This window comes from Mauremys reevesii, linkage group 2 (genome assembly GCF_016161935.1).
Source record: "Mauremys reevesii isolate NIE-2019 linkage group 2, ASM1616193v1, whole genome shotgun sequence".
NCBI classification, from domain to species: domain Eukaryota; kingdom Metazoa; phylum Chordata; order Testudines; family Geoemydidae; genus Mauremys; species Mauremys reevesii.
In genome coordinates, this window is record NC_052624.1 from 144310194 (window position 1) to 144330774 (window position 20581).

The 20581-nt window shown below is 48.9% G+C and overlaps 1 protein-coding gene across 1 annotated transcript; it reads right to left on the reverse strand.

Annotated features, from left to right (window-relative positions):
• Window positions 1–8773: 8773 nt before the first annotated feature.
• Window positions 8774–12829, reverse strand: LOC120399014 (peptidyl-prolyl cis-trans isomerase A-like). Its single transcript, XM_039526871.1, has 5 exons — window positions 12672–12829; window positions 10351–10381; window positions 10118–10206; window positions 9628–9800; window positions 8774–9103 (listed from the first exon to the last, which is right to left on the reverse strand). Exons 1-5 carry the CDS (start codon window positions 12741–12743, stop codon window positions 8968–8970), a joined length of 501 nt encoding a protein of 166 aa, XP_039382805.1. The 5' UTR covers window positions 12744–12829; the 3' UTR covers window positions 8774–8967.
• Window positions 12830–20581: the final 7752 nt, after the last annotated feature.

Sequence of the window (20581 nt, forward strand, 5' to 3'; positions counted from 1 at the left end):
ACAAGCTCCAGAGTTCTCAGAAACACCTGGGCATTCAGAGCCCCCTCTACCTGATCAGGGCCTCATTTTAGCAGATTATATAAACTAAGGCCTGATAAATTCACCAAACTTTTACAATCCCCCATTACGATGGACAAGGGCAGGGGGGCAACATCCCTGCTGATGGGACCCAGAACTATTAAAGTTTCATTATCCAAAGGTCTTGGAGACTCCCCATATAACCAGGGGAATGGATGAGGTGTGGAACCAGCTGCACCCAGCACCCCCAGGAGATGTCAGAAAGAATGCTAAGGGATGTCACTACTGGTCTCAAGAGAAAAACCATGAGATAATGTCTAGCAATGGTGTGGGCCTTCAGAAATCTACAGCCCTGTCATTTTGGACATTATGCTGTATACACTGATCACCTCCTACAACAGTTTCAGGATAACTTCACCCATATTCCTCCTTCATGGGCCACTAAAGGAGTGCCCAGTAAGGTCTGAGGTCTGCAGCAGCCACCTGTCTCTGGGCAGGGACTCTTGTCCCAAACACCTTCTGTTCAGGGGTTTAAGGCTTCATAGCCCCCTGCCATACACTGCAATATCCCCATCCCCTACAGGTGGAGAGACTTTGGATCACCCAAACAAATACTCTAACACTCATTTGCCAAAGTTGGTAGTCAAAAGAACAGCCATACAGGGTCAGACCAAAGGTCCATCTACCCAGTATCCTGTCTTCTGACAGTGTCCAATGCCAGGTGCTGCAGAAGGAATGAACAGAACAGGTAATCATCCCCCATCACCCATTCCCAGCTTCTGGCAAACAGAGAGTTGAGTGAAAAGGTACACACGGATGTCACTGCCTTGCAGATATCAGCTATTGGAACACTGCTGAGAAAAGCTGATGCTGCGGACTGAGCCATTATTCACAGCGGAGACACTTTTGCAAGGTTGTAGCTAAGCTTAATGCAGTCAGAAATTCAATATGCGATTTGCTGAGATGACATTGTTTGACCCTTAATTCTCTCAGCACGGGCTACAAAAAGCCAGGGGGAGCAGGGGGGAGTCCTGAAGGATGAGGGATCTACGAATATCCAAAGCGTGAAGTATTTCCTCAATTTTAAATGAATGCAGTGTTTAGAAAAAACACTAGAAGATTAATCATTGGCTTCGATGGAACACTGACACTTCCTAGGCATAAATGTAGGGTGAGCCCTAAGGGAAACCTTGTCTTTCGGGATACCTGTGAAAGCAGAGTGAGCTAGGAGAGCCTGAAGCTTTCCTTCTAGAGACACAGGAGGGTAAACATTCATTGGGCCTTTCAAAAAATAAGAAAAAGAGAAAACATGGAAAATCCATCCACTGGAGGGATGTAGTGCAGAAATAGAAGCCCGATGAACTCACACTTAGTGAACAAAAGGCCTGACTATTTTAGGTGTAAAATATAGTTCAGGGCATGTGTAATCGCCATGTGATAAAATGCTGAGAGTGCACCCAAATGAAAATCTTTTCCACTTCATGGTGTACACGGCTCTAAGAGACACAGTTCTGCTGCTGACCAATATGTTCTGAACCTCTCAGGAGTACAAGTATTCACCCAGAAATCATCCATGCCTTAAAGTGAAGAGATTTGAGGTTGGGATTCAGAGAAAGTTATTGATGACCGGACAGAGAGCTGATGCAGGTCCATGAACAAATACTGTCCTGGTGAAGCTGGTGCAATAAGGACTAATGATGCTTTGTCTCGTTTCAGCTTCCTGACTATCCTTGGAATGAGAGGAACTGGAGGAAATGCATATAAATGACTGGACCATGAAAGAAGAAAAACATCTGGGATGGAACCCAGCCTGTAGCCTGGCCTGGAGTTGTTTAGATGGATCACAGACAAATCTATTATTGGATATCCCCAGTGTTGGAAAATCAGGAGGAGAATGTTCTCCCCAATTGACCACTCATGTTGGCCCAAGAAAACGTGTCTGAGGGAATTCACTATTGTGTTTCTCTCAGTTTTAGTCCTCGTGTGGAAAAGAGGTGCCCCGGGGGCATTTGTCCCTCACCTATACAGGTCACACAACTGATGTACCTACCTGTGATAAGGAATTTATTCATATTAGTCTCTCAGGGAAACTACTAAACTACACGCACTAAAAGTATGGAAGGCTGGCTAACAGCAGCAATAGCTAAAGAGAGTTCCAACTGTCACCCTGGGCAGTGAGAAGGATTTGAGAGGGAGGCAGCGACCACGCCCATTTCATGCCCTCATCTGAGAGCACAAGGAGAAAAGAGGCACTAACACTGCCTGCTGATACTGCTGACGAAACACTTCGACTTAAGTGCAGTGGGCATATATACGCCTGCAGTGGAATGTATATATGCACAATGACTCGAAGGAGAACATATTAAAAAAAACCACACATATTTCCGACCTTACTAAAAGCTTACCTGAGGCCACACCAACTCCAATATAAGGCTGTAATAATTGTCTGTCTTTCCAACGCTCTGCAGCAGGGCTTGGGGTCCCCGTAGAACCTGAAGACCCGTCAGTTTGTTGACAACAGGAAAACCCCAACCTCAGTTTCAACTCAGCCTTTTATAACAAAAGCCTGTTCTTTGTTTCTAGGAAAACCCAGTCTGAATCTGCATATGCAAACCACCCGGGAGGTGGAACATCTCTGGAGTTGTTTGCAATCTCAGGAACCACCCCCTACTGTTTTCATTCCTGTAAGTAGCTCTTTAACCATCCAGTAGAACACAATCATAAGTATGCCATTCATAAAAGTAATACAATGGTCCCCCAAAAATACTGCACAGGGTTGCAATATCTGTTACACTCACCTCTTATGTGGTTGCACCAAATGTAAAGGACTAATGCTAAATTGCTAAGATGGAACCTGGTGCTCCACGATAGAAGTGATGCATGAGAAAAGGAATGCAAATTTTGTCACTGATGCTTTATTTAGGAAATAAGTCAGTGCTTAGGGTGCCACCTTTGCAAATCCTAAAAAAGTGCTGTAGCTGGTACAAAAAAGCACAATTACCCAAAATCCTTTGCTCTGCTCACTCAACATTAAAAGAAGGCCATTAAAAAAAACCCCAAAACAGAACATTACCCTGTGCAGGAAAAGCAGCCGTGCAAGATATTGCACCACAGCATGGCATGACTGGCCGCCCACAGGAAAATCCTAAGGAACAGGGAACCAGGGGCACGAAGCTCTGCAGGAGTGTGGCTGGGTGAGTGTTTAGCAAAATGTGGTCTCACTGGTGAGGAATCATCATGTGGGGCAGGGGAGGAGGGATCAGTGAAGTCAAGAAATGGTTCATGCCGTTGATGTCTAAACACTAGCACAGAGAGGAGGGAACTGGCCAAATTGAAAACTTGGGCAGAGTGAGGGTTGAAAACAAACCTAGAGAGTAAGTTACCTGGAGAAAATGAATGAACTTAGAGTACAAAGATCAAGGGAATCTGAAGGAAGCACTGCTGTATTGAACTAAGTGACTACATATAGCTCCTATCACCCAAATATCTCAATTCCTCACAAGAATTTTAAAATAGAAACACTTTTTTCCAGTCCGCAAAAGAAACAGTTGAATTAGGCTTCAGGGTATGTGTCTGCTTGTGTGATATGTGTCTATGTGCTAAAGAAATTATCTAGGGCAAGGTCCCCCCTCTGGCAAGGTGAGTTCCATTCCCAAGATCTGGACTGAGGGTAAGATCTGTCTCCTACCCTCATAGGCCTCAACTGTCTCATCATTCCACTGGAATGTACCCATTACGGGAGGTAACGGCGACAGAGAAAGGCATTCCTTAGGTAAGCATGCCCAGTCCCACAGAGGGCTCTGCGTGTCCCAACAAACCTTGAACAGGACTCTAAATTCAAAGGGAGTCAGAGTGGAGCTCCAGATTGATAGTCACATATGTTAAGAGAGCATAATGAGTAGGGCAGTGGCTCAAACTTTTGTACTGGTGACCCCTTTCACATAGCAAGCCTGTGAGTGCAACCCCCCCCTTATAAATTAAAAACACTTTTGTATGTATTTAACACCATTATAAATGCTGGAGGCAAAGCAGGATTTGGGGTGAAGGTTGACAGCTCACAGCCCCCCCATGTAATAACCTCCCAATCCCCAGTTTGAGAACCCCTGGCGTAGGGCCTCCTTCATAACAGGCCACAGATTTTCACCACAATTCTTGCATCAGGTACAGTTCCTAGTTGCTCTCTAGAGCATATATTTTAGGAAGACATTAAGTGATGGAGAATTCACACCCCTAGGTTAGTTACCCTATTAAAAATCTGCACTTCATTTCTAGTTTGAAATGATTTTACCTTCAGTCGTCTTCAGCCACTGGATCTTGTTCTGCCTTTGTCTGCTAATTAAAGAGCACTCTGCTAGCAGCAATCTCTTCCCCACCTAGGTACCTATAGACTGATCAAGTTGCCTCAACCTCTTCTTGGATCAAATAGTTTGAGCTTCTCTAGTCTCTCAGGGGCAGGTTTTCCAGAGTTTGGAAAGAGCTCAAAGAATGATTCAATCTACCAACAATCTTTTTAAAGCTGACCAGAACTGGACACAGTATCCCCACTAAAGGTCTCATGGACACTGCATTGTCCTAATTCAATATCATCTTGGTTATGCACCCAAGGATCACATTTCTTCTTAACCACTGCATGGCACTGTGAGCTTACATTCAGGTGATTATCCACCACAACCTAAATTTTTTCTGAACTTGCTTTCCAACACACAGTTCCCATCCTGTAAGTATGACCTAAAACCTTGGTATTTAGATATGTCTGTTTTACCTGTATTAAAACATGGTGTTCAAGTGTTCCTAGCTTACCCAGGCAATCTCTAAAGCTGACCTGTCATTATTTAGCACTCCAAGTTTTTTGTCATCACAATTTTTACCAGGATTTCCCCCCCCCCAATCACTGATAAAGACATGGAACAGTATAGGGCCAAAGAACAGATCCTATGAGACCCCATTAGATTAAGCCCCCCCAGTTATATTTTGAGGCCCAAATAAGTGTTCTGTGGAGCTCAAAAGCTCATCTCACCAACAGAAGTCAGCCCAATAAAAGATATTGCCTCACCCACTTTGTCTCCAGTATTCTTGGACTGACACTGCTACACCACCACTAAAATTTTGACACAAGTCAATGTGCTACATTGATTTTCTATAATATTGATTTCTAAAGTGGCAAGCTGACAGAATGGGGTGCAACATTTAGGCCAATCAAATGGCAATAGGAGTTGGCTATCTGGCTGTTTGGGCAGCCAAAAGGAAGCCAGTAACTACAGACTGATTTAAGAATGAGAGAGAAAATGCTTTTGGTAGCAGGTGCTACTATAAAGCAGGTAAGTTCTTCAAACTGCTTCCCAGCCTAGTTTGAATTTAGGCAGCTGATCAGTTATTTATACTAGGCACTTAGAACTGATGCATTTGGTGTTAAGGTAGTGTGGCACTAGGTGTCAGATGACTAGTGCTGGTGCTCCTGCAAGTACCCTTCTCCAAGTAGCTGTTTAGATGTTGACTAATGGGTGGGGATAAGCCCATGCCAATTCAGTCAGTTCTGAAGGATATGAGCCAGTGCAGGGTGTTTCCATTCATCCCTGCAGCCTCTCAGAAGCAAGACTGAAGGGAATGATACATTTACTGTTCCTCCCTTCCCCCCTTTCCTTGGTAAGGGAAAAGTACCGTATTTTTCCATGTATAAGATGCCCCCACTTTTCTAACCCCAAATTCAGGTTTGTTTTTTTTTTCCCTCCCCTGCTTTGCCGCTCCGGCCATGCCCCAGGTTTTTTTGTTTTGTTTTCTTTTCCCTCCAGCCGCACTGTAGCTGTCCCCCCCCCCGACTTTGCTGCTCAGGCCCAGGAAGAGGACGTGGAGGTAGGGGTAGAAGGAAGGAGGAGGGCCATGCGCCCAGCTGGTCTCCGGCGGCAGCCCTCCCCGGCTCCCCAGCCGCTGCAGTACCCGGACCGCACTACCGGAGCGGGGCAGCCGGGGACGCGGGGAGCGGGCGGCTGGGGAGCCGCCCAGCTCCCCGCGTCCCCGGCCGCCCGGCTCTGGTAGTGCGGTCTGGGCACTGCGGCGGCTGCGACTCCACCTACCCAGATGCCCGGCCCCGCGCTCCCAGCTCCAGCCGCGGATGGATTGTAGCGCCACCAGCCACGTGCAGGCAGCGCGGTAAGGGGGCAGGGAGGGGGTGTTGGAGAGTGGGCAGGGGGGTGGATAGGGGTTGGGGGGGTCAGAGGGCAGGGAACAGGAGGCTTACTTCCATATATAAGACTACCCTCAATTTTTAGGCTAAGGATTTTAGGAAAAAGTATAGTCTTATACATGGAAAAATATGGTATACACAAGTATCTTGTGGACTCCATCCAGCTTTTCTGCCATACATCCTCAACACCCCACTGTTACCCGGGGCTATGCCTCTACTGTTCCCTTTCACTTGCTCATTCCTTCTACTAGTGGAGCAGCTAGGAGAGCACTCATTTCCAACTGATTAGGCTCTTAGCATGCAGGCTCTTCAGTGTGTAACAGCTGTGAACAAGGAGCTGCTGCTAGTGCCTTCCCAGCTCTCCAGAAACAGATGTGTCATGCAGCAACAAGAACCACTGTCAGCAAGTGTTAGTTGCAAAAGCCAGGCACAAGTTTGTGCTAAAAGAAAGTGGAAGGTAGGAAGAGCAGCTTTCTGTTGCAGACAAGTTACTTGTACCTTTTCAAATCAGCTACAGTACCAAGAGACTTGGGGAAGGGAGGAAGAGATCACTATCTACTTCTCTTTGCAATAGAAGAGACACCCATTGAAAAGAGAATTTCTCCTGCTTCCTCTACATCTATTTTTACCATGAAAATCTTTACCCCCACTTGACTCCCAACCCTCAATTTCCATTTTATAATAGAGATACCACAAGGCGGATGCAAGTATACCCACCTACTGCCTGCATCATCTAAGTTAGTGTCAAGTATCAGAGGAGGAGCTGTTAGTCTGGATCTGTATGCATCTGACCAAGCGGGCAATCACCCACAAAAGCTCATGCTCCAATAAGTCTGTTAGTCTATAAGGTGCCACAGCACTGTTGCTTTTAAGTAATGCAATTCTACTGTGTAGCTATGAACATATCAATAAAGATCTTTATTGGCCTAAAAAAGGCCAAGTAGTTTAGGAAGACTATTAAATAGCTAAACAGCAATGGTATTAATGCAAAATCTTTGTGAAGTTGCCATTGTTGGCAGCTATTCATTTCAAATTGGAGTCACACTATACTGTGCCTCTAGAAAGCAGGATTACTTTTAGTGTTAACGCCAGACACCGATACATACAGCTACTGACAAATGATTAGTAGCATGGCATTGGGCTGAGATACAACATACTAAGCACACCATGCCATGTATCAAAGGATCACACCACTGGATATGTAACATTGCAGTTCCATTGCTGACATTAAATTTCAGTATTTACTTGGGTAAGATTTGTTTTATGGGACATTATGCCATTGTCTTAGCCTTGTGATCATCACACTAATCAATAATTCTAACTGAACACATTGATGCTGGAGACTATGCAATGCATAAATCACATTTTCATTAGATTTCTTTAGCCATGCCAGGGAAGCCCTCTCCAATTGAGTTTCATTTAGTGTTTTATATGCTGCTTTGAATGTAAATGCTCTGGTACATTAGTACTGACAGGATGCCTCCTGGGAGCCTCAATCAGGGGTGGCCAAACCACAGCTGGCTAACCACATGCAGCTCTTTCACAGTTAAAATGCAGCTCATGAGCCCCCACCCCCCACACATTCTCTGCCTACCAGACTACAGAGGGAGTTTAGGGCTTCTGCAGAGTGGTGGGACTAGAGGTTTGTGCCAGAGACAATTGGTACCTGCTGAGAATGGTGAGTACAATTTAAAGGTCCAGGCCCCTGCTCCCAACCCTGGCAAGCATGCCCCAGCTCTTGAACTTCTGAAGATTGTCATATGTGGCTCAAAAAGTTTGGCAACCCCTGGCCTGGATGGCGCAAGGAGTGGTAAATTCAAGAGGTTGCAGTGCTTGCAGATGAACTACTCAGTGGCTATGTCTACACTAGCATGGTAAGTCAACCTACATGACTAACATGCTGGAGTCAATGTACCTTCGGTCGAGTTACCGTGGGGGTCAAATAGGAGAAAAATCTCCGTCAACTTACCTTACTCTTCTCTTCAGGGTAGAGTACAAGGGTTGACTGGAGAGCAATCTACAGTTGATTTGGTGGGTCTTTACTAGACCTGCTAAATCAACAGCTGGTGGATTGATCCCAGAGCCTCGATCCCAGCTGTAGTGTCTGTCAACCTGCCCAGTGTCTCATTGTGCTGTGTTTCACAAACACAGAATAGGGCTTTTGCTAATAGACATCTAAGCACTTAGGACCTTACCCTGCACCAAACTAACTAAATAGGAGTTTGAGTATCAGAGGTTGTTTCTAGTCACATTTTACCATTAAAATCCCTGCTTAGCCATTCATTCTGTAGTGGCCTTAAGAGTATTACAGTGGATGCCTGCCAACTCAACTCCCATGCTGCTGGGACAAGTCAACATTAAAACTGTTTTGAAGCATCTGTAGCTTAATCTAGGGATTTCCCTAAAGGAATCCCTGTAGGACAGTTTTAAAACCTAGCTACTGATACTACAACCATTATGTAGTAGCCAATCTACACTTCTTCAGAGAAGGGGATTTCTTGCCACTCAGGAAAATACATGATTGCTACACAAATGCCCTAAGCAGATTTCCTTATAAAAAAGGAAAAAAACTCGTGTGGTTTAGCTTGTTTTAATTTCATAATCATAAACTTAACTCTGCAGTGCAGCTAGACTTGTGAAGATAAGGGAAATGAAACCCAATAGAAATGCAGCAGTAAGTCAGGAACACAAGAATTACAAGGGGCTAAACACCATGGCATGTTAGCCCCAGCTACAGAAGGAATGGTTGGTTAAGACAAAAAGGAATTTTATGACAGCTGCCCACAGTGAGTAATGGTGATCTTCTTCTTTGGTTTGCCGTCTTTTGCTCCATGGCTAGACATTGCCTTCACCACCTCCATCCCGTCTTTGACGCAGCCAAAGACAACATGCTTCCCATCCAACCTAAGATAAAACACATTTTATGGGATCATGTTGCTGAGAAGCACCAGTGTGACTTGTTTGTGACCTACTGTATTAAACCACTGATTTCAATAAGCTTGCATAATCAGCAACTTTGTTAGAACTCAGTTTTTGCTATAAAAATTACCAGCCTCCCATCATGCTCAATGGAAAGCGAGAGATGAGCCACCAGACAGGAAGTATTACCCTCAAAATTTGTCAGATACAAGAGGATCTGGGGGATTACACACTTGCTTCTGGGCACTGTTACAGCAACTGTAGTTTAGGGCTCAATGCAGTCTCACTACACATAGAAACCTTGAGACCAGAATTGCTTGAGGTTTCATTATGTATGCTGATCAGGATCACAGGAACATTTTGGGGACAGTATGTTCTATGAACAGGCCACACTACACTAGAATTATTAGACAATGCATTAGAGGGCTATGGGAAAGTTAATAAAACCCTAAAAAGGTGTTGAGTAAGTTCAGAGATGAATGAAGAGTACAGATTCCAACAGTACTTACCACTCAGTCTTAGCTGTGCAGATGAAGAACTGGGATCCATTTGTGTTGGGGCCAGCATTTGCCATAGACAAAATGCCAGCACCTGTGTGCTTCAGGATGAAGTTCTCATCACGAAACTTCTCACCATAGATGGATTTGCCACCAGTTCCATTATGACATGTAAAGTCACCACCCTGCAAAAAAGCAAGTACTGCAAGTGAAACACAGTGATGCCTACTGTTCTAATTGGTCAGGCAGACTTCTAATCTACACAAGACTGCTGCTCAAGCTACTAGGTACAGTCAAGGCCACCCCTTTACTCAATCAGGCACAAAACCTGAAGGCTAGTGACAGCCTTCTGGTCTGTTTACTGTCAGTCTTGAACCCCTAAGCAAGACTGTCCTATAAAATTGCAGAATCACTTCTTTTTGACTGTTTCAAAGTCTAGGCGCTGCAACAAAACTACTGAAAGAGGCCATAACCAAGTAGTAAGAAAGTCAGTGATGCATACCTGGCACATGAATCCAGGAATGATCCTGTGAAAGCAGGACCCCTTGTAACCAAATCCTTTCTCCCCAGTGGTCAGGGCACGGAAGTTTTCTGTTAATTTAAGACAGTCATTACCAGTTGGAATTTACAGGAACACCCACTGGCAGGCCTCTGGGTGAAAATTACTTTTAACAATAAGTTTGAAAACTGAAGACTGCAATGCAGCCTCCATGAACTTGAGTAGTTTTTACAAACCTGCTGTCTTTGGAACCTTGTCTGCAAACAGCTGTAGAAGAAAAGAGAGTCAGTTAAGTCATTTTGCTTAAAGAGCGTTTGCCAACTACTAAAACAGGAGAAACAAATCAGTATACTACAGCTAACGATTTATGGGAGAACCTTGCAGTGGCTGTAGTTGGTTGAATACAAGTTGTGCTATGGCTACATTCCATCACTTGAAACCCATGACAAAAGTCTACATGGCATTGAAATGGTTTCTTTAACTGCAATCCAGGATTCTGCAACCCATGCTTTACTATCTTGTTCCATGGCCTTTGCCACCAGCTCCTCCTTATATGAGCAGAACCTGGCAGCTGGAACAAGGATTAGACTCCATTATTAAATTCATTCACCAGATTCTGCATCATCTTTTATGAAGCTGATAGTTTTGTATGAGACAAAAGCATACACTTGGTCCAACTGTAGCCTTGTTAGAAGGGTTATTAAGCCAGGCTCATTTCCTGGTACAGTAGTGTGCAGGAAGCAGCAGCGGGTTTCCGCTATTCTTTCTGTGGGACTGGACTGTGTCAGAGGGACTCAGACAAAATGGAGTCGCTGGACAAAGGATACACTGTCTGTTGACTACAGTCTATGCACTTACATACCTGTCCATCGGAGTAGCCTTTATGTTCCAAAAGGAAAGTTATTTGAGTGGTTAATGAGACCAGTTAGAAAGTCTTGCTCAAAGCTTATTCTCAACCACTGGGACACAGGTTTTGCTATATGACAAGCATACCAAAGAGTCAAGAATCTGATTTATGTAACCATCTCTTTTGGTGATGAGCCTACTATTAACCTCAAGTTTGACAATCAAACACCAATGATTAATGGAGTACAATTGTCAGAGCACTTACTGACAGTCTGAACTCTGGTTTGCTTAAAATCTACAAAGTGCTTTGTTGCCCCAATGAAAGGTATTGCTACAGAGAATTAGTGGTCTTCACAACAGTCTACAACATTAACACCCCTCCCAGAACTGTTAGGCATTTGCTCTCTGCTCCATATCATACAAGCCCTTACATGTTAGAACAGAGGCAGGCAACCTATGGCACGTGTGCAACACAAGCTGATTTTCAGCAGCACTTACACTGCCTGGGTCTTGGCAGCTCTGCATTTTAATTTAATTTTAAATGAAGCTTCTTAAATATTTTAAAAAGCTTATTTACTTTAAATACAACAATAGTTTAGTTATACATTATAGACTTATAGAAAGGCCTTCTAAAGCTGTTAAAATGTATTACTGGCACACAAAACCTTAAATTTGAGTGAATAAATGAAGAATTGGCACATCACTTCTGAAGGAATGCCTGCATCAATAAACCTGGCTATCCTTTTCACACCTCAGCTTGGGCAAGCTCACAGAAAGTGACGTTTCTGACCCAAAATGAGGGGCAGTTACACAAGCAGGCAGTTTAGCATGCAGTCCTTGGGTTCAGAGTACTATAACCGCCATTCCATGATTGCTGATTTAACTATGAATAAAGCGAATGGCTACAGGATTAAGAGCTTGGGGACTAGAGCATATCTTCGCCTCCAAAAGAAGTCCCCGAGGCAAGACGAGGGCTCGGAGAATCTCACTCCAGCACGAAGCACACCCCGATCGCCGCTAACAGGCGGCTCGGATATGCAGGGTCTGGAGAGGGACGTGGTCTGGGGAGCAAGAGCAGCGTGATGGCGCTTCAATTACAGCGTGGGGCTAATGAGCGACCACGAGCTCTCCATCAAGGGCGGGGTCTGCGAGCGCAGGAGCCGCCCGAGGTCCCCGGGGCAGCGCGGGCACATTCCGGAACCGCCTGGAAACCCGCCGGCGCGGGGCAGGGCGCGAGGCTGGAGCCTTTGCGGGTCAGCGAGCGAGACACGGCGCGGGCGCGCGGGGCAGCTGCCCAGCGGGGCGATGCGGACTCCGGAGAGGGGCGGGCGCCGCCGCCAACGCCGCGGCCTCACTGCAGAGGCGATGGCGGTGGGGAAGGGAGGGGCCGCCGCTCCGATCCCTGCCAATGCGGCGCGGGGTGGGGCCGGCCCCGCATGCCGCCTTCGGGGGCCCCGCCCTTCGGAAGCGGGGCGCGCGCCCGGCCTCCCCAGTGCCTCGCGCAGCGCCTCGCGCGCCGGGCTGCCTCAGCCACGTGGAGCCCATAGCGGCCACCAGGCACGCGCTCGCTCCCGCTCGACCACCCGCGCGCGCGCTCCCAGCCGGTCCCCTTCGCCGCGCGCGCGCCCCCCTCCCGCCCAAAATGGCCTCGTGCCCTTGCCAGGAAATGGCGCCGCCGGACCCCTCGCGGGACCTCCCTGCGCCCAAGTACCTCGAAGGTGATGCGCCCCAACGGCTCATTGTCGGCGGCTACATCGAAGAACACGATGGGGTTGGCGGCCATGGCGCGTCGCGTGAAGGGGGGGACCTTGAGCGGCAGCAGCGGCTCCTCCTGAACAGCGGGCGCGGCGCAGCGGAAAGAGAGCTGTCGCCCCCCGAGTTTATATACTCGCCGCTCCGCCCGCCCACCCGCAGGCCGCTGCCAATCGCCGCTCGCGGCGCCGGCGAGTGAGGGCTCTCGCAGCCAATCGCTGCCATGGGTCGGGGCCGCGACAGCCTTCGCGCTCGGGCAAGGCGGTGCCCGCTGAGAAGCGGGAGGGAGATGGCGGGCATGCGCACTGCGGCTCTGCACAGGGCGGGGCTGGGAGGAGATGGGGGGATGGGATGGGCGAGGAGACTGGAATTTGGGGTGGAATGGGATTTTTGGGGGTAGGATGCGATGGGGTTGGGATTTGGGAGAAGAGGCTGGGGTGAAAATAGGTGGATTTGGGGAAGGGGCTGGGGTGGGGGGCTGGGATTTGGGGGAAGGGGCTGAAGTGGGAATGGGGGTCTGGGACTTGGGGCTGAGATTAGGGGTATGGGACTAGGTGTTAGGCTGTGGGGTTGGAAGTGAGGGATTGGATTGGGGCTGGGAGGGAGAGGGGTGGGCTGGGAATGGGGAAGTAAGGCTGGGATTGGGGGCAGGAATGGGGGAGGGGGAGAAGCTGGGACTGTGCAGCTACAAATTGTGTGTAACCTCCTGAGTGGCGTGGGGTGTGTGTGTGAGAGAGCCAGGGCAGTGCCTCTGCATCTAATAAGGTATTCATGAGACTTCCTGACATTCACCTAGCACCTCCCTTCCCAGGAACTGTAACCTCTCCCCTCCGCCCCAGGCCATTGCCACCCTTGCACAGATTGGGCCTTATACAGATACCACCCTCCAGAAAAAAAAAAAAAGCATTGGGACTGTCCTGTCCATCTAGCCATATAGAAATGCTAACTCCCCTGGGACCTCTTCATGACCCCGCAGGCTGAGACCCCATGGGATAAGGGGGCATGCAGCATGGGGACAGGGGCTTGGAGGTATAAAAAGGAGATTCCTGAATGGAGTGGGCCATGGCACAGTAGGACTTTGGAATGAGCGATGGGAATAGACAGATCTATGGAAGGAAGGGGCACAGAGGTGGGGAGAAGACCTGGGGAATAGCCCCGTTGATTTATTGATTCATATTTTGGGTGTGATGACAGATTTTGCTGTGTTTCTATGAGGCATTTTGGCCTCCTTAGCTGCATGTGCAAATGGTGCTGGAGCAGTTGTTTGACATGTGCATAGCCCACGCATGCAAGTGTTCATGCAAAATGGTTAGTTGTGTGAACAAATACTGAGCTGTTCCCCTAATTCAGTGGATGGGCCTTTAATTATCTTTACAAGTACCTGGTAGGATTGTGACACCAGACCCATCATGCAAGGGTGACCTGACCAACTGAGAGGGGGTGAGATTTTTATTTGAAATCATAGAATAGCTGGGTTGGAAGGGACCTCAGAAGGTCATCTAGTCCAACCTGCTGCTCGAAGCAGGACCAATCCCTAGATTTTTGCCCCAGATCCCAAAATGGCCCCCTCAAGGATTGAACTCAACTCTAGGTTTAGCAGGCCAATGCTCAAACCACTGAGGTATCCTTCCCCAAAAATGTTTGTTTTTTATTACTCAACTCCAACACCTGAGCAACAATTTGGAGAAAGTCTCTTTGCTAAAACAGAATATGACCCCCATTTTACAGAAGGGGAAACTGAGGCACGGGGCAGGAAGGGACTTGCCCAAGGTCACTGAACAGTTCAGTGACAGAACTGGGAATTGGACCCAGATCAAGTCCCAGTCCAGAGTCCACTGGGCTATACTGCCTAGCATAAGTCAATAACTTTCTTTGGACAGTGACCTAATGGACCTACTAAGGGTGGCCTGCCTTTAGCAATCTGGAAAATTCTGTTTGTTGTTTTCCTCTGAAATAACATTATCTCAGGGCATTCCCCCCCATCTATACAGCCAGGGGTCTCTTCCTTCACTGCATGACATGCCTGACATACCTAAGGCAAAAAAACAAGCAATAAAAATAATAATAATTAATAAAGCCTTTCAGGCCTTTTGTGGAATTCCTTGCCTGAGGAGGTTGTGAAGGCTAGGACTATAACAGGGTTTAAAAGAGAACTAGATAAATTCATGGAGGTTAAGTCCATAAATGGCTATTAGATGGGTAAGGAATGGTGTCCCTAGCCTCTGTTTGTCAGAGGGTGGAGATGGATGGCAGGAGAGAGATCACTTGATCATTACCTGTTAGGTTCACTCCCTCTGGGACACCTGGCATTGGCCACTGTCAGTAGACAGGATACTGGGCTGGATGGATCTTTGGTCTGACCCAGTATGGCTGTTCTTATGTTCTTAAGTTTATAGAGCCTCAGGACGTGAAAAGGGCTTTTTTTCCCCCTGTGAGGATGGTGATGCCAACCATAAAACAATTAGGAGACAGTATCTGACTTTCAGGGCACCCCTCAGCTAGTTTTGTGGACACTGAGCACCTCTACGAGTCCGGCCCACGGTCCATGCCGCAGGTCACTCAGTAGCACAGGCTTCCTATGAACCATGCAAGTGTCCATGTGACTGCCCTTCCTTCCTTCGTCACATTCAGGTACTTCACCCCCCCGGTCATTTTTAACCCACAGCGACATCCAGGACAAGTGGCTCTACGTGTCCCCCACCAAGCAGGCAGCTCTTTGTGGAGGCCTTGCATGGAAATGTCTCCTGGCATTGGTGCTACCGGTGGGCAGGGAGCAGCGATCAAGGGGAAGAACCCCCAGTGAGAGTGAAATAGGAATTAACTGGAGAAAAGAAAATCTAAAGGGGAGAGAGTGTGGAGCAAAGGCCATGGGAGCCAAGTCAGGAGACCGTGGGTTCTGCTGTTCAGCTGTGACCCCTTTGCCGCCCCCAAATTTGGTGAACAAGAAACATGTAGAATCTGCTCGCCCAGTCCTGCCTGTGCCCTAAGCTGCTCTCCCGGAGCACTCCAGGCTGAGGTCCCATGGCAGCCACCCTGAAATGTGCTGGGCCCCCGTTGCCTCGAGTAAAGCACTCACCTGGCAGCTGTCCGTAGGCCACCGTGGACTGGAGCACAGGGAGCCCTTGGCTGAATGCCGAAAGTGGCCCTTTCTGTCTCCAGTCCCTCCCAGTTCCATAGGGGCATTGCAAGTTCCGGTATTGGGGCCTGTGCCCATAGGGTGGTGCCCTGCTTCCCAGGGTCGCTGGCTGCAGCACGTTCATTTGTTGCAGTTTGGTGGCTGGCTGTTGGGTTGGCTCTCCGTGAACCTGGGCTCCTCAGGTACAGCTTTGCCTGCTAGGAGCTAGTGGTGGCTCGCTACTGGGCCCACAGAGAGCAGAAGGGACCCACGACTAGAACCTTTGTCCTAGGGTTCTAGCTCAAGTCCCTCAGCCTGGGGGTGGACCCAATAATAAATGTGCATGGCCAGAAATTTAGCCCTGCTGAGCAACACTGCAGTAATATACCACTGGCGGCCAGCTTGCCCAAAGGGTCCAGTGCCCACCAAGAACCATGGAGAATCCTACCCCCACTTAGAGACCAGCTGGGTGCTGCACCTCTTGGGAATTCTGGCCTGGAATGTGCCCAGTCCTTGTGAGTGCCCAACAAACACACACCACGGAAGGAAGTCGGTGTTGGTGCAGGCGTGACTGAAGGCAGACGTGGGTCCAGTCTGTCTCCACACGGGAGAAAAATGATCTGGGCTGGAGACTGATTTCAACTTCCAACTTGCAACTAACAACCCATGAACAACAGCAGGTGAAAACTGAGGCAAAGATTTCAAACACAGGTGCCTAATGACAGCCACCCTAGGCCCCCCAGCACCACTCTAACCCTATGTACAGCACTTCTATGGCTTCCATTTCCAGAGCATCTGAGAGCCTCCATTGCACAGAGGGGAAACTGAGGCACAAGGCACTACATGACTTACCCAAGAAGTCTACACCTGGAATTGAATCCTGTCTGCCAAGCCCCAGGCTAGTGTGCTATACAGCTGGAGGTGTGTAAAGCATAGGCCTGGTCTGAGGCCACAAGCCAGTCCAACAGCACTATGACTGGGTTTGCAAAGGAAGGAGACGGTAGCAACCAGACCTCCTCATGTTTCTGCGGCCAAGTGAGCCCAGAGAAGAAATCAGCAGCTCCTTAAATGCAGGTGGCCAGATTCTGCCCATATGAGCCCGTGGCAACCCCACTTAAATTGCATGACTATAACTGAGGGCAATTGGGAGTCTGGCGGCCAAAGTCATTGATGAGCAGACCCTCCTGATACACCTAAGCAGCTTGGACTGGCTGGGCCAAATACAGAGGTGAAGAGCTCAATAATCTACACCTTCTTCCCCCAAGGTGCTAGAGTCATGCTCCCTTAGTTTTACACTCTTTTCCCCTTACCCAGGTCGTCTGAATTTGGTCCCCTGGGGGCCTCATTCTGGTCTCATACCTGTAGAATTCAGCAGTAACTCCACTGAAGTCGGGTAAAATCCATGTAAGGTTGGAATCAGGCCCTTTGTGTCTAAGGCACTCTTAAGATGATATAACTAACACACTGGGACTGGAAGTGAACCCAGCTTGAAGTATCAAAGGCTTCCCTCTTGAATACGTCCCCGTGACCCAGGATGTTAGGACACCACTGGTGTGTTTAGATGCACTGAAATCTGCATCTCTCCAGCTCAATAGGCACGTTGTATCTTCCAAAAAAAAACAAAACTGGGATTTTTGCTTAAGCTCAAGGTTTGGAGGTTTTTTTTCACCTCTGGAATCTGAGTCAGACCTTGCTTTTGGGGAAGGAGCAGGGGAAAGAGAAACCTGCCCACACACTGTTATGTTTAATTTAAGCAGCAAGCTGGTTGGGGAAAGGGACCGGCAGTTGCTGATTTGTCTTTAAAGCTCCATGCTTGACAGTTTAATCACAGTGTATTATTAGCAATAATTAATCATCCCCATCCGGAGAGCAGTGCAGGGACGATTTCCCTGCAAACACCTGTATTAATAAGGACACAGAGAGCGGGCACTCAGCAGACATGCTGTGGAAAGGGAACCCTCCTGCCCCAATACAACGCAGTGATGCCCAGAGGTTTCTGGACGCTCCTCTAAGGATTTCCGCATCTTGATGAAAAATGAACGCTGAGATGTCACATTCCCTCCCAGAATGCTTTACTCCTCCGAGCAGCATCACAGAGTGACTCAGTAATGGCCTGATTTTTGGAGCTGCCAGCCCCCTCCGCTCCCACTGGCTGCAATAAATGCGTGCTCAGAGCTAGAGCTCTGGGCTCTGAAGCCTAGGCAGGGGGTGGGATTCAGGGCAAGACCTCCAGTCAGAGCTGCAATATCCAGGTGCTGTCTACGCTGCTATTTTTAGAGCACTGCTCTGAGCCCCACTAGCCCAAGTCTGTCGACCCCGGCTGGGAGGCTCGCTTGTACCCTCAGGGCATTGGACAGCTACAGTACGCCCCACTGGAGCGGAAAGATGATGCAAACTGCTAGGCAGCATCACTCAGGAGGAATCATACCAGGGTGTCTTCTGGGAAAAACACATCTTCTTTCCAAGAACTGGGCTGTTTTGTGCTAGACCTGACCATGGGTTACAGACCTGCAGGATATAAAGCTACGGCATATGATTCAGAGCTGTTAGGAGATGAATTTGGAGACAATTTGGTGTCTAGATCCACCCGATTACAGCTCAGATTCAGACAATTTAGCTCTTGCTCAGGTCTGTGGCATCACGGCTGGTGGGCTCAGAAGGCAGTTCATTTTGCAGGCGAGCTGACAGCACAGAGCAAACCTATTGCAAGAGCTGGACTACATCTGGCAGAGAGCAGTGCATTTTGTTTGGCAAAGGGCGAGGGAAACTGAGCTCCCCCAAGCATGCCCATTAGCAAGCTGCGAAAGGACAGGAATGCTTTTCGTTTCAAAGGCTTGCCAAGGTCTGGAGATGGGCGGAGGAAGCAGTGGGAGTCACGCACTCAATAAAACAACCTCCAAAGATCCTCCCAACTCCCCTGGTATTAACTGACTTTAATCATTTAATGCCTTCTCAAAGCTTTGCCCACACAAGAGCCTGTGGCCGCTGTCTCCTTTGTACATATTAATTACAAACTGCCACCTAATTGGCATCCTTGGTGGCTACAATACCCAGCCTGCAATGCGCCATCACTGGGCCAAGCGGCATGTCTGCATGCCTTGGGGCGTGCGGTGGCTGCGCTGGCCGTGAGCTGTGTGGCAGGGCTCTGTGCATGCACTTTGGCTGCTACCCTACGATCCTGCTGCTGCTGCTTCCCTCCTACCGAAACTGGAGCGATGTGAAGACAGAACAAACATGGCTGGGAGTAGGTGCCGCGCTGGGGCCTAGGGCTGCATTACCGGCGTTCGGATCCGATGCAATAGCATTGACTCATTGGGAGGATCTTGGGATTGAGCACTCAGAGAGCTGCACATGGGCAGGGAGCATCTGGGTATCCCTGTAAGTAATGAGCAGAAGCAGTCGGTGTGGGACACGTTAAAGGCCTTTCCCATCCTCCCTGGGGCTGAGGCTTCTGGACAGCAGCGTCCTGGATGCAGCAACACGCAGGGGCGGCTCTGTGGTTTTTGCTGCCCCAAGCACGGCAGTGAGGCGGCCTTCGACGGCATGCCTGCGGGCGGTCCGCTGGTTACGCGGATTCGGCAGCGTTTCTGCGGGTGATCTGCCAGTTCTGCGGATCAGCCAATCTTCTCAGTGGCTGGTGCGTGGCTCAGTGAGAAACTGCGGGACCAACAGACCTCCTGCGGGCATGCAGCCAAAGGCAGCCTGACTGCCGCCCTCATGGCGACCGGCGCACCACCCCCCGCGGCTTGCTGCGATTGTGCCTGGAGCCGCCCCTGGCAACACAGAAAAGCTGGAGGCAGGAGCACAGCGGGAACCGCCTCCTCATGGCTCATGGGGTCCATCCTGTCCCAAGAGACAGGCCGCCCACAACACCTGGCCTCAATAGCAGAGGGGGAGCCTAGGGAGAGCCCATAGACTCCAGCAGTTTGCATAGGGGGCACTAGGAGCAGAGACCCGCCCCATATCTAGATGAGTCATACACAGTAGTGGGGAAGGTGGGTTATGGGGGAGGGGAGAATTAAGGAAGGAGCTGGGCTGTATGTTTCCACGTGAGTGCGTGTCTGGTGTTTGCATTTAATCTGATCTAGAAGCCAGGCTTTGGCCCAAGCTGCCCTTTACACCACTGCATGAGGCTGCTGCATGAATCATAGAATCATAGAATATCAGGGTTGGAAGGGACCTCAGGAGGTATCTAGTCCAACCCCCTGCTCAAAGCAGGACAAATCCCCAACTAAATCATCCCAGCCAGGGCTTTATCAATCCTGACCTTAAAAACCTCTAAGGAAGGAGATTCCACCAGCTCCCTAGGTAACCCATTCCAGTGCTTCACCACCCTCCTAGGGAAATAGTGTTTCCTAATATCCAACCTAGACCTCCCCCACTGCAACTTGAGACCATTGCTCCTTGTTCTGTCATCTGCCACCACTGAGAACAGCCGAGCTCCATCCTCTATGGAACCCCCTTTCAGGTAGTTGAAAGCTGCTATCAAATCCCCCCTCACTCTTCTCTTCTTCAGACTAAATAAGCCCAGTTCCCCTCAGGTGGTCGCCACAGTGAGAAGCCGGCGGCATCTGATCCCAGGGACTGGGGAGACCATCCATGCCTCACTGCAATCACACCATGGGGGCAGCCTGGACAGAGCCTGTGTCTGGAAGCTGGGCTCCTGGCTTCTCTTCCACAGCTCTTTGGAAAATCTGTGCCAGTTCAGCCCTGGGATAACCAGGGACGACCCGAGACATTAGCACCACTCACTC